This window comes from Ptychodera flava, chromosome 15 (genome assembly GCF_041260155.1).
Source record: "Ptychodera flava strain L36383 chromosome 15, AS_Pfla_20210202, whole genome shotgun sequence".
In the NCBI taxonomy this organism is placed as follows: domain Eukaryota; kingdom Metazoa; phylum Hemichordata; class Enteropneusta; family Ptychoderidae; genus Ptychodera; species Ptychodera flava.
This window is the reverse complement of record NC_091942.1, coordinates 34,682,105-34,696,862: the sequence shown is the minus strand read 5'-3', so window position 1 is coordinate 34,696,862 and position 14,758 is coordinate 34,682,105. Positions and strand designations below refer to the sequence as shown.

Sequence of the window (14,758 nt, the reverse complement as noted above, 5' to 3'; positions counted from 1 at the left end):
TAATTGTTTGAATTCAAAATATTTTCTTGTAGGGTATGTCAGCATCATCTTTAACTCCCCTTGACATCAACTTATACAAAAATAGTATTTTCACATGCACTGTTGTATTCTTTATTTCATACAAATACATCATACAAACTCTGGTCCATATCTTCAAACTGATAGCAGTTTCACTTTCACAGACCAAAGAAACTGAGTAATAACTCACGACTCACTATTTTCCTTTTTAAACCTTTTTAGCCACATTTGATTCAGAGATTCTGTGAGCGCATCGGCAATACCATCACCCATGCAAGTTTGTGTCCCATGCCAGTGAAAATGATAGCAATACCCATTCCCAAACTGCAAATTAAGTAAACAGTTATTGTACATTGCTGGGAAAAATGTGCAATGTTTCCAGTATACTGTATCTTAAACAATGTGAAAATGGTGGTTGCCCAATATTATGTTTCATGTATGCAATCCTGTTGCCAAAACTAAAAAGAAATCACTGGTAATAGCAGATTTGTGCCAGTAGATATTCGCTTAACTTCACTAACAACATTCATGTTCAAATACCATGCTTCTGGATATTGTGAACTTCAACCTTGTAATAGATACACTTACAGTAATAAAGTGTAAACAACTTGTAAAAAACAAGTACAGCCACCAAAAATAATTTACCAAATCGTAAAATACTGGCAATTTTGAACATTATGGAAATCTTTCAGACTACTGGTCATTGTAAAGCTAAAAACAAAAATTTGCAAAACTCGTTGCCAGCTTCAGTTGGATTGCTGTGTAAAGAATACCAAAATTATAATTGTATTCAACTTTTAAAAAAAATGTTGTTTCAGCACGAAGCAGTAAACAAGTGACTTACAAACTTTGAACTTGGATGGCAAAATAATACATGACCATCCCACCATGAGGTTCAATTTAATGAAACTATTTATTACGTGCCTCCTATATTGAACATCATGTGCCTCATTTGACTGAACGTGACCAGAACTATTTTGAACTTGATAACTTCAGGAATTAAAAATAATCAAATTACATTGATTGACATTGGGAATTTATTTTTTTTTTACAAAATTATGCAACAAAAATGGATAAACAACATTCATGCACGGTTCGATGATGAAAATTGTTCTATTTTTTATGTTTTGTCTGTAATTGAAAAAAGTATGTAATTTTCATTTGCGTATAAACCAAAAATTTGCAGTGGCAATTATGTAAAAGAAACATGTAATGAAAACAGCCCAAACAAGGGAATATGTATTCTCCAGGCAGGAGACCATTTGCTGTCCTGATATCAGGTAAATTGTCACCTGCCTTCCGGCACAAAGTCTATTGTTGGGACTAACGATTTTGGGAAAAATATATAATTACATAATTTTTCAAAAAATCATTTGAATTGTGTTTGCCTTTGCCTATCAGCAATCACAGTACTGTTTTAACAAATCATTTCTAAACTATTGACGCCCAGTCCTCCACTTCAAAAGAAAGAAACATTGCTCATATGTCACAATCCGTAACGCTGATTTCTTCACACTTTTCACCCTAAATTCACAACAGATATCAAGATCTCTTTCAATTGGCCATGCAATAAAAACTTGATAAAACCGCATGCAAGTAACGATGATTTTGTCTTTGTTCTTGAAGCTGTTTCAATCCTCTTATAATTTTGTACTGAATTTATATGTTAGCCATCCACATTTTATCTATCACTGTCTTGTACTTTATTGTGTGCCATCTCTCTAATATATCCTGGGAAATAGTTATGTGTAAACCATGATATATCAGGACGGCAGTTTACAAACAGTTTACAGCCTTAAGTAGTTTAAGTCAAAACTTAGCAGTACCCTGATAACTCATATCTCTATAACTGACTTTTCCAGCTTTAGTCTGTGATATTTTAAAGAAAATGTAAATAATATGCTTGAACAACATCTAAAATATATTGAATATGTTCTGTAACTACTACACTGGATTGTTTGAAATCAATCAATATTTGAATCATATGCATAAAAAGATGGCTAATGAACAAAACTGGTTTTGAACCAAGCATGTCCATAAGAATAACGTAAAACCAATTTAAATTCAGTGACTACTGACATAATTTGTTTCTATGATGTGATCATGTGACATTAAAGATGTTAGACATCATCATTACATCAATGTTGTCTGAAATTGATGAACACATAAATCAATATGCAAAAAGTTGCTCATCTGCAGTATCTACTTGCCAAACTAAATTACAGCTGCCACTGTCCTCATGCAGTGTTACCAAAACATTTGAAATCTCTATGGATGTCAAACATCATCCATAGTTTATTGCTTCTAGGTTAGCACCACACACTGACTTGATCACTGACTATGTATCATGTAACTGCATTGATGTTACATCTACAGGTATGTTCTCTGCATCTAGTACGACCAGTCAATGACAAAGGATTTTGTCAGTGGTAGTGACATGTATTGAACTGTCAAGACCTGCAATAAGAAAAAAAACCACTTATTATATCACATGTCCATGTTTTAACCAATTACCAGATAATTGTCTTGAGTTCATCAGTTTGAAAATATGAGTACCGGTAAGTGTCATTATGAACTTGTTACAGACACTGGATGAAATTAATGTCTTTTGTGATTCCAGCTTGATGCTAACTTTGAAGTCACTAATTTGTGCTGTGGGATAGTTCAACATTATATTTGATGCTAGGTTCTATGACAACAATATGGTGCTGCATACAGTACTTTAATGAGCACTGACTTTTGATACTATTACAGAGCAGAAGGAAAAACATGCACATACAACTCATGACTACATGTAGCTCATACCCACATGTCCATCAACAACAATTTCAACTTCATATGCTCCAGTTGGGGTCTGCTAGCCATTTTGTCAACTTCTCTCTGGGGCAGATGCTGTACTCATTGTCTTATAATTCAATGCATATTCTTTCACAAAACCTGATATTGCTCTGGCTAAAAAACATATATCACACAATTTGTGCATGACTACAACGTTAAAGTTTGCAAATAAGTAGTTCGCTATATTGACCATACCTTGTGGATGAAGTCGTATGTATTGGAAGTTTCCTGACCATTGACTCTGACACTTTTTGGAGCTGGTACAACATTGAAGATTGTGACAGTACCCAGCATCATCTTGTCTGAGCCTGGATAACCATCCTTCACAATACGTGAAGTGATTTTATTCCCAACCATGGAAAACTTGATTGAAGTGAACAAGCCCTTCTCATATGTTCCTGTAGTAACAGATATGGTATGTCCACAATGATTGACGAATACTTGGAATGGACAGTAATTTTCTTTTGAACAACACAGATTTGTGACAAAACTTGACAATCTTTAGGTCACCAACACAAAGATAAGGGACATAAGTTCAACGTTATCTCTCATCACATTAGCTTAGTCCAGTAATATCGGAGTAAATACTGTACTTCATTAATGTTACCTCAACTGATCAGTCTTTGTAACAAGATGAAAGTGTAAATGCTTTGATTTGATGACCACTTGTGACTGCTGTTAGTAAATTCTATTTATTTATCATCAATTTCAGTAAAATATGTCATTTTTCATTTGGTGATTGAGGTGATTGCAGGCCCTGTCTTTTGGATATTACTGAAATACAACTTCACATGAAATGAACTATTTTGAAAAGCGACTCTTTATAAAGACAAAAGTGCATGATACAAAGAAAGTATTTGTTATTCCAAAACATGCATATATAGTTTAATATCTGCTGTTAAAATGCCTATGATTTGCCTGTTACATAACTCATATCATCACCAGTAAATAACTCATATTTCATAGAATTCACATGAAACACTTGCCATGATACATTTCATATAAACTTTAATGAGATTTCTCTGATTAATCTCTTTAAAATCTTACCAATAGTTTCTCCATCATCCCAGAACAACTCTCCATTAGCAACACCATCCATGGTTGGTGCTACAAGCAACGCAAATTTGTTTTGCCTACTGGCTGTTGTGGTCAAGGCAGGGTCCTGCATGGGAAGGATGTGACCTGCTCGTACGTGAAGATTTAGTTTATCTGTAGGAGCATCTAGAGTGATGTATTTGCCTTGGCTTGATGTATTGGTTACAATGTCACCCTACAATGCGAAGAAAGAGTATGATATTCTTGTTAAATGGCATTTTTGAAATGTTGTTAAATACGATTTACCCCTGATCTGTACTTTTGTGAATATCATTACTGTGCTCCTGCAAACTTGAGGTTCTATTCTGATTACACTGTATGATGTATCCGGTATATGTCAAGCAGTTTGTCCTCTAACTCACACTTTTTTAAGTCAATTTCAGAAGTTCTAGAAATTCTTTGTATCAGCCATAAAAACAAACTTTCTTCAATTAGCAGTGTGTCACTGTAGCATTGAGGGCGCACTACTGTTCCTGTGCTACACAAGTAACTATGGTTGGAACATCCAGAAAGTCTTTACATCAGCCATAAAAAACTAACTTTCTTTAATTAGCAGTGTGTCACTGTAGCATTGCTTCTGCTATGCAAGTATCATCCTTTCACCATCTAAGCCTAAGGCAAAATATTTCACATGTCAATTCACTTCACATATCAATTCACTAAAATTTCCTGTCATGATGACACTGGCATAATGTACCAGAAATTGTTTCACTCAATATGTATAGTTGTCATAACTTACCGTGTAAAAGTCATACCACCTATCATCTGGAAAGTATGCCTGTACACTGGTTGCATCTTGGTCAAGTACTGGTGAGATCAACAATGCAGAGCCCCATAGGAATTGCTTGTCAATTGAGTATGTGTTCTTGTCCATGCTAAATCTAGAGAAACAAGAAAAGGCAGCATATAAATATGATGCGTCTTTGAAAGAGAAAGAGTTAAATTAAGCAAGACTCAAAAGCACCCCCGGAGCTTTGAGAGCAGTTAAGGGTTACTTCCAAAACTTATGTGTTGCATCACCGATACATTTTGCCATAAACTTTTTTCTTTTCTTTTGATGTAAGAAAAGGTAACAAATATAATAACTTTGCATTCTGTTGTATATCATTATACATACAGCAATGTCTGCAAATGCTATGCAAGGACATACTGGGTTGTAGAAATATTATCATTATCACAATAACTTTGATTTTGACAGATGGATGTTTTTATCAATTGAAAACTGCATTGGCTACTATGGCTGTTTGGTGCAAATGCCACACAGAAATAGAGCAATACCTCCAGTCATGCATGTAATACAAATATCAAACTACGTATCTGTAGATATGAAATAACTGACAGGCTGACCACACTATCAAGCAACTGGATCCAAAACTTTTAGATGATAACATCCATTAGAACAAAATAGTAATACATGTCAATATAAATAATTGTAATGTTTGATGTTCTGATAAACTGACTCACTCAAACATCAGTGGCCTTGCTATAGTGGTTCCGGAGATATGGCTTTTGTGAAATAAAAGGTACAAGTATGGCAGCAAAGAGTATCTGACTTTCAGTATTTCAGCTATTGAACTCCGGACTTCATAGTCAAACTGAGTTGGATCTTGATCCTAAATAAACAACATTAAAATATTTACATTTGAAATTGAACCCTTTACAAGCGTTGGACCAGTGTTTGGTGTTGGCTGCAAAGTAATATCTTGGGAGATTTTGATGTGCGACACTTACTTAAAAATCATGTGAAACAAGTCTAAAGTCTAAAAGAGTGTCATTTCTGTTCTGCAGTTTAAAATTGGTGATGCTACTTCAATAGCCAACTCCGAAGATGATGTGCCATTTGTTCTGTCAGCTACAACAATGCATCCTACTAAATATTTCAACTCTGAATATCTTGTAAATAACTTTACTACATGTATTTGGAAAATAGTCTGGTGAATTGAAAAGTACTTGAAGTGCTCAGACTACTGTAGAATGTCAGATAATTTGTAGAAAAGTCATTACTGTAACAGTAATAATAATCAGGACAATAAGATTATTGTAGAGTTTGAATACAAATGATAAAATGCATTTTGAGGTCATATTTGCCACTAGAGCATTCAAACCATCTTCATGAATGACAAAATCAAATCATAGACAGCGTAAAGTGATGATGGGAACAGTGTTTCCTTTCAAATACTGCAAAACCTTTTTTATTTGCATCGTACTCTGGATTTCAGTTTGTCTGAGACAATATTGCACAATTAACTTTTGACATCCTGATTCAATAGAAGCAACATTGAATTATTATGGCCGCCTTTTACTCACAATAGAATTCAGAGTATTGTGATTTCTGGAGAATGGATAGAAAGCACCCAGTTGCTGCCATCGTTGACACAGCTGTGGTGTGGTATTGCTATTGAAACCACAGATATCAGCTCCAACCATTGGAATACCATACATGTTGAAATTCAATATACCTGTCAGAACAACACACAGCCATGGATAGAGAAGATGAACACACTGAATGTAAGGATTTGTTAAGTATGAAATGTAAATATTGATAAGTTTCTGGGGTGAAATATTGAACATACCAAATGTTAATCTAATGTGCAATTTTAAATATTTGAATCAAAACCACTGTGCAGTAATGCTAGAATTTCAAGGGTCAACCAAATTTGATTTTATTGTATTAATTACACAGTCACATGTATGTCCGTTATATCTTGTGAAAGTTTTCCTGTACTTTAACAGACCTGCTTAGAAATAAAATATTGCACTCCGACTTCTGCAGTGTTCTTTGGAAAATGCCCATCAAAGAAGTCATGCTATAATATAAAGCGGTTAAAAAAAAATATAACTTGAAATGCACCTTGTAAACATTCATGCATTTGGTTTTGTTTGTACAAAGGTACAAAAGTTGAATTCTGGATTTCATTTATTAACAAGTTTTATCTGACATATATTTACCCGGAATGGAGTAGTACATATCCTTCCATTGGCTGTCATTATCACCCAGCCAATGTCCGCCATATTTGCCAGCACTAGGGAATGTAGATCTGGAGATGACAAAAGGTCTGGTTCCTCGGAGGCTGACAAGGGCACTGGTTTAATATGAAAGAAGTAACATTTCAGGTAGTAATGTACTGAGTATTATCAAATTGCACACACCCTTGTCACCAAAAGATGGGTATCTGAGGATTGTTCCCTCCAGAGTAACGATATTTCCATAAATCTTGTCAGGAAAGTTGCAAATGTGGATGAATTTTTTCCATTCACTAAGTTCAATAAGTATAAGATATGCACCTGTATCTGGTTTTCACTTCTTCAATAGTCATTTCAAATTATGTTCAGTCTACCTTATTATTCAACCATGGGAGAAAGTTTGCAGAAAATTATGTCAAGCCATTTCCAAAAATGCAATCTTTTTGTATTACAATATTTGAGAAAGAATTCATTGTTTAACAGCATACAGAGGATACAATGAAAATCTAAGACACTGCTTGGAGTGCATACCAACAACCAAACTGTCTATTTCTGGTCATATCACAGTAGTACTAACACATACTCTTTTTTAAACTCCAAAACTGATTTTCCGTGGCTTTTGTTTCAAAACTGTTTATCTTTTGAACAAAATTGTACATTCCTGAGTGTCCAGAGCCTGAAACGGCTATTACCAGTATAAGACTTTGTCAATATTGAACGAAAAGCTGGCATACTTAGACAGTAATCAAAATGACAGCTTTCATCATCAATTTATGACAATAAATTAAAAGGCAGAAACTTACTCATGTGAAGCAATCATCTCAGACAATCCATAGAGATTATGAACATTGTAATGCATTGACCAGTATTGTTTGGATGATGCACAGATGGTCTTGGCACTGAGCTTGTCATCTAGAACATCTATTGTTTTCAGAACATAAAACAATAAGTTATGAAGTTGTTAATGTTGGCAAACCATCTGCAATATTATAGAGCTTGAGATGATCAGGTTGGTAACCCACCAGTCACCATCATCATAGAGTTGATCAATTATTGATGGCTAGATTGACTTTCAAGATTCAGTTAATTTGTGGTAAATTGTGGTAATTTGCTTTTTTAATCAACACAATTTGTAAAGTAACCCTTCATTTCAATATCCGATTTAGAAAGAGAATGGTTTACCTTTTTTTAAACAAAGTATCAAAAAAATATAAAACTTCATTGTTTAAAGAAGGTGGAGGTCTGAGAAGTGTCCCTGAGCTTGATAATATGAAACTAAAAGAGCATTACCTGGAACATACGGTGGATTCTCATAGTTGTTGTCAGGGCAACCATCAGGAGAGCCGTCCACAAAATTTGAAGGCTCATTCATGTCCTATCAAGAAATGTTTATAGAAGTGTCACTTGCAAAGTTTCTAGAAATACATTTTACAACTAAAAAGTAACTGTAACTTTATGTGAAGTTCTGTGAGATTTTTCAATGTTTAAAAAAGGTGTACATTATGGTAGCAACTCCTGGTTTTGAGCCATTTATAGCATAACTATTCACAGCAGAGGTCTATAGCAATTATCTTTAAAAAACTTGTCTTAGTCTAATGTAATTTGACCACTTAAGTTGTTGCAGGAGAATGCACAATTTGGTTTGACTGCAGTTAGGGTAAGAGTTTCGTTGAGGATTTGTAAGTGAAACATCAAACTGTAAAAGCTTTTACAGATAAGACCATTAACATTTTGTGGTTTGAAAGTCATTTTCATGCATACATTCTTTCTGTTTGGATTGTTTATGGGAACAAAACACTGCAGGATGTGTCACATATGGATGTGACTTGTAAAACTGTGATGATGTGTGATCATGTCATTTTGTCATTTGGTTTTGTTTCATATTGTGTAACATGACCAGATTTTCCGTGGTTTTATTGATCACTTGGTATTATGTTGGGTCAAGCAAGGCTAATATTTTTGATTTTGAAGAGGGGTAAGAAAGATCTGAGGCAGCAAGTACCATCAACTACTAGGCTTCTTTTGATGACAATCTGAGACTGCTTTTTTTACATTTAGTGAAAAGACAGACAGATATACATGGTCTCACACATAATAATCAACAGTTGGCTTATGAATAATAAAAGACATGGCATTATGTCACATTGTCACATACGACGTACAGTCACACTAGAATGTTACCACTCACAAACATACAGACTTGACTGCAGTCCTCAATTATTACATGTACTTACAATCCACATTCCATCAAATGGGATTTGGTCATGATAGATCTTGGCTTGTTTCTGCCACCATTGTTTTGTTGTGGGATTTGTGAAGTCAGGAAAGACAGTCTCTCCAGGCCATACCTACAATATATAACATGTTGGTGTCACGGTAATGACATGATGATCTGTGAGTGCAGTAGAATATTATACAACAACAGTAACTGACAGATGCTGCTGACATTGATAATGCATCATTGAAATCTACACACTACTAATTTAAACAATAGTGCTATTATATGGTAATCAAACGACAAACAAACTGTCATTTTGAAATTCACTTTTAGTTGTTCAGTGTAGCACTACAACAACTGACAAGTGACATCCATGTCATTAAGTCAGAACTCACTTCCAAATGATAGCTAAACTCATTTTGGTCAAATGAGTGTGAAAATGCAACCCTGTCATATGGCTGCACTTACATCTTCTGTAAGCAATTTATGATCATTGTTATAATATTCTTATATATTATATCTGATTCTCAACATTATATACATACTGATCCTCTGACAACAGTGCCATTGTCAAAAGTTATAAACACTTTCATGGCAATTCCATCATCATAGGGTTGGTACGATCCTTTGGGTTGTTTATTGCTGATAGCTGGATCCTTGGAGATACAGACAATGTGAAAAGTTTAATACACTTCATATCAACTGGTTGGATGTATGTGATAAATCTCTGATATCACCTCACATGCAATAAGTAACAAATCTTTGCTGCTTTTTTGGAGTTTGCAAGAATTAAGATTCTGGAAAACGATAACAAAATACATTGATAACAACAATTCTGGTCATCAGTTCTTTTGTAACAAGCAATTAAGCCTGTCTTAATTCACTTACAATACTATAGTGATGCAGGTCTGATTTGAAATATCACTTTCCCTCTGCTTTTGGTTTCAATTGCATTAGTGTGCAATTAATCATAATTCTGAGCTCAGAAGTCTTATGTAGTGATCTTGGAGTCAAGCTGATGCTGTAATGTAAGTAATGTTTGAGTCAAGCTGATGCATTAACACACCACTGCCAGTGTTTACTTACTACTATGTTGATGTAATGTTGACCATGAGCATGTAGGTCTTTCACTAAATCGCCCAATTCTGCAAAGTTTGTCTTGTCGTAAGTCCAGTCCAAATGATTATCCATGTAATCTATATCATTCCATTGAGTGTCCTGCAATGAGATTCACATTTCATATAATAAACTCATAAAGAAGACATCAAATTTTAAATTTTGTGATCTGGTCATCCAAACTTTTCACCATCATGGCTTGGTCAAATCCATAGTTATACATTGTTATCATAGACCTATCTACAGAGAATGGGGGTGAATGAGTTAAATGACACATGAAGTACACAATCATATTTTTATAGAATCAATTATTTTTATTCATTATTTGGTCACATTGAACCATCATTTCCTGTTTTTTAATTCTCGTGTGCTCTCTACAGGATAGTTGTGTCACCTAGTCCCACAAATAAAACAATTGACCCAGGAGATGTGTACACAGTATGTGACAGTGTACTCTCAGACTGAATTGTAAATCTCTATTTGCGCCCAGCTTCTAGAAAGCCATGTTCTACTTGAAGAGTGTCTTTCTCCTGTCTAACTGAGAGACTTGATCAAAATTTTACGTCCATCACAATGAACCATCACTGCTTGAAAAATACTATTATGATAGAACATACCTGTGGGATTTCATACAATCTCATTTTCTTGACAATTTCCATGGTCCTATTGGCACTGTTGTATCCCCATCTGCACAGATGGAATCCTAAACTCCAGTACGGTGGCATAAATGGACGTCCAATAACCTCAGAATATTGCTGGATAACTTGTTCCGGACTTGGTCCAAGGAAGACATAGAAATCTAGAATTCCTCCAATTGTTCTGTATGTGATGGCTGGTGTTGGTTGCAGTATGACATCTGTCAGTCAAACGCAGATAAGTGAGAGATAATTGACAACTATTAGGGCTGGCCAAGCAAAACGGGGAAGTTGGATGTTGAAACTTAAAGAAGTTATGAGACTAACTAAATACACCCAAAGTCTTTATTGTGATTGTCTGCAATATTAAATGGCTTTCTGCAATGTCTGTTTATATCCTTTGCATATTTCTACCTTATTTGCATAATTATGAAACCGTTCTTTATTTGACACAAAGTGAAAGTCAGATTTTAAATCTTCATTCCACTTCATCGCCAAATACAGTGTATAGAGTTATAGATGTACATGTAAGTAGTTATAAATATATAAATGATTAATCATAAATGATAATAATGCAAAACAGTCTGTTTGTTTCATAAAGCATTCACTGTGTAGTAATACTCACCCATTGCATTGCTATTTAGTAAGAAGACACCATGGGAATAACCATTTGGTTCCACTGCTAAGTAAAATGGATGTGAGCCATACAAGTTCACATGTTCCTGTTGAAAGACATATGGATGGAAAATTGAATTTAGCAGTCACTACGTGAGATTTATTTGACTATTACATAGAAAAATAATGACGACTGAAGACTTTGACTTCAATGTGAACACAAAGTAACCATTTGATAAAACTTACACACCAAAGTCAGAGAAACTGCATTACCGGTAATGACAATTTCTCTCTTTGTAAGGACAAAAGCGGAGAGCCATGAAAACATCAACAGTGACTGTTTTTATTCTGTAATCTGATTGCAGCTATTTCAGCTTTTTTCTCTCAGTATTGTCATTGTTGAGGGGTAGCTTACAGATTATTTGTTCTCATGTACCAAGCAAATTCCGCCCCCCAATCTATTTTTTGTAAAAAAAATAAAATGACAGCTTACCTCTGGAGGTTTGTCCCGTGCCCACATTGTGTATCTTGTCCAGTTGACGTCATGAAGAAAACTACCACGGTGCTCACCTAGTCCATAGATGTACAGCGTTGGCAAGAATGAAGATAGCTGAATGAACTGATCCGTGTATATGAACGATGTGCTAATATTTGTGTTGAATCTGCAATAAATGTTGTGAAGAAAAACATCACTGACAGAATTAGGACAATTCAAATTGTCTTTGTGGCATATTCAGTTTAACTTATTGAAATTTGGCAAATTTCAATATGTTGATCTAGTTGAGCTAAAAAACACAACTTTCTGCTATTACGTCAAGATCAACTGATTTCATAGATAAAGTGCATTTTTCAATCTAGACAAGCATTCAAACCATTGTGTTGATTGTCATCTTGATCATATTGGCTTAACAGATACTTGCAGTGTTCAGTAGAAAGATTATTCAATAATGATAGGTTGAATGGAGAGTTAGCCCTCAGTTTAATAAAAGTAGCATGTAAGCTGTGAATATGCTCTGGTTCTGCATTTCCACTACAGGTAGAATGTGGCACAAGGCAGATATCTGAACTCTTCAATTTTTACAAAACTGGTATGCTGTCGGTGTGCACACAGTTTCAAGCTTAGTATAGTGTAGTTTTCATCGCCTTATTTTTTGTGAAAATGAAAACTAGTAGAAAAACTAATCTAAATATCATAATCAATAAACTCATTAAGTTTGTTTCTCTAGCACCATAATTCGCGTAGTGATCTCCTGATTTTTATTTTTTATTTCAAAGGAGAATTCATCAAAGTTTCCTTGAAGAAAGTTTCAAAAGTTTGAATCCTTCACTTTCTAAGCATTCACTATATGACTTTTATGAGAACATTGACACAGAGTTGTTACCATGGTGTAAGACCATTCCTGTACTTACATAGTATCATTCATTCCTTGACCTGGGTCAAATCTTGCAACTCTAATACTAAACGGTTTTTCTTGTAGATCAACTTCATATTTTGGTTGGGAAACTTTCTTGGTTACTTTTGGTGTCTCTATTGGTACTTCATATCGTTTTATGGACGGGTCGTAAATCTAGAGAATAAAATAACAGACGTACTGCACAATCACATAGAATGAAACTGCTTGTATGAAACTGAAAGCTGTCACTTTCAGTTTATATATCCTGGAACCACAAATATGTGTTTATTTTCAGCAAAATAGGGCTGTTCACATATGGTATCATTGTTCTCTCATTAATATGCAAAAATAAATATTTGTCCACAAATTTGGATTACATTTTGGAAATTATGCATGCAATAACAACAGAACTTCATATGTGACTGCCAAAATTATGATGGACATCAGAAAAGACATACTGTATATTGACTACAAGCACCAACATCCTGAATGCAATACTTACAGAATTCGTCTGAATTTCTGGTAGCAGTGTCCAAGTTACGCGTGTACAGCTATATTTAGTAACAAACCTACAACTGCAGCTCTATTTTTATACAGGCTCCATGGCAACTGCATAAATGTAAATCTTTACAAATTTGGAGTCAAATCATTTGGGATGTTTGTTTGCACTTCCTAAATCAATTTTTTGAAATGGAGCGAGTACTCTGCAAATATTTTTTTCTGAATTGCCTGGTTGACAAAATCTAGCCCCTTGTAAGCTAATAGCAGTGGTGTTGAGGATATTTGCGTTTGTGACTGTAAGCTTTACATAAACAATCAATGGATAAATAACATGGGAGCTATCAAAATTAATAATGCTAAACTTTAGTCCATTGAATATTCTGAATTGATAATAACATTATCAGTCTATTTGAATATTCAAACATTATTCATTAATATACTTTACATAAATGAATATGTTCATATTCATTTAGGAAATTGCGTATTAGATTTATAAAAATACAGTCACATCAAATTGTTGTATTATTCTACTCTCATCTTATCGCTGAACACACATCACACAAAGAGACTGATAATGTTAGTAATAGCAGTTAATACCTTGAAGTGTACTCTTGTTTCTGTCTCCATATAAACGTCAATTTTCAACTGCATTATATCATTCGGATAATAACTCTTCGTTGATCTCTTTAAATCCGCCGTATAGCCGTAGTCGGTACTCCTTCGATTAGTCAAACTGTAGGTAGGAAAATCACTGGGATAGTAGCAGTACGGAATATCCAAAGGCGGAAGTTCACGGCTATTCAGAGAAGTGATGTTTTGACGCCCTTTGGGAACTCTCCAGCAGCAGCCTCTTTCTTCACAAGTCTGTTGAGTGCCTCCGTCTTCTGGATAACAGTCAAATCGTAACTTTTCATCGACAGTGCATTTTTGTGACAGGCCTATCTTGAGTGTCAGTAGTAGCATTACCAGAGGCAACGCTATTCGTTTGGTTGGATGCTGTTTCCTTCTACCCATTTTACCTATATATTTTCACAGCCTACAAGTTTTCAATTTGTTATAGAATAGATAAATGACATAAAAGCACTCATAGTAAAGGACAGTTGAAGGAAAGCACCCTGCGGTCCGTGTCCTGTCCGCACCCCTGTACCAGTACGAGTTTATGTCAGGTGACTGACAGATCATGTGATGCGGTTACATTTGCTGTGACCCCTCATGACCCATCGTCACCAAAACCATGCATTAGTCCAGTCTCTCGATATAACTTGCTCAACATGATGGCTCGATTTCATCCAGTTTCTAGGTACTATAAATGTTTATGTCGAAGACATATAATGTCGCCAGAAACCAGATCCTTATCGTGACCT

General features: G+C 34.8%; 1 protein-coding gene across 1 annotated transcript; it reads right to left on the bottom strand.

Annotated features, from left to right (window-relative positions):
• Window positions 1-87: 87 nt before the first annotated feature.
• Window positions 88-14,577, bottom strand: LOC139151980 (lysosomal alpha-glucosidase-like). The gene is made up of 17 exons (XM_070725049.1): window positions 13,992-14,577; window positions 12,910-13,067; window positions 11,993-12,161; window positions 11,510-11,606; window positions 10,867-11,105; window positions 10,220-10,351; window positions 9,679-9,789; window positions 9,150-9,263; window positions 8,206-8,290; window positions 7,719-7,836; window positions 6,901-7,034; window positions 6,259-6,410; window positions 5,416-5,564; window positions 4,691-4,832; window positions 3,904-4,126; window positions 3,052-3,254; window positions 88-2,475 (listed from the first exon to the last, which is right to left on the bottom strand). The coding sequence occupies exons 1-17, from the start codon at window positions 14,406-14,408 to the stop codon at window positions 2,410-2,412; spliced, it is 2,709 nt and encodes a 902-aa protein (XP_070581150.1). The 5' UTR covers window positions 14,409-14,577; the 3' UTR covers window positions 88-2,409.
• Window positions 14,578-14,758: the final 181 nt, after the last annotated feature.

Coding starts and splice junctions, on each gene's coding strand:
- LOC139151980 (XM_070725049.1), bottom strand. CDS start 14,408: ATGGGTAGAAGGAAACAGCATCCAACCAAACGAATAGCGTTGCCTCTG. Junction 6,411..6,900: donor TATGTACTACTCCATTCCGG/GTAAATATATGT, acceptor TTGTTCTGACAG/GTATATTGAATTTCAACATG. Junction 5,565..6,258: donor ACAATACTCTGAATTCTATT/GTGAGTAAAAGG, acceptor TTGTTTATTTAG/GATCAAGATCCAACTCAGTT.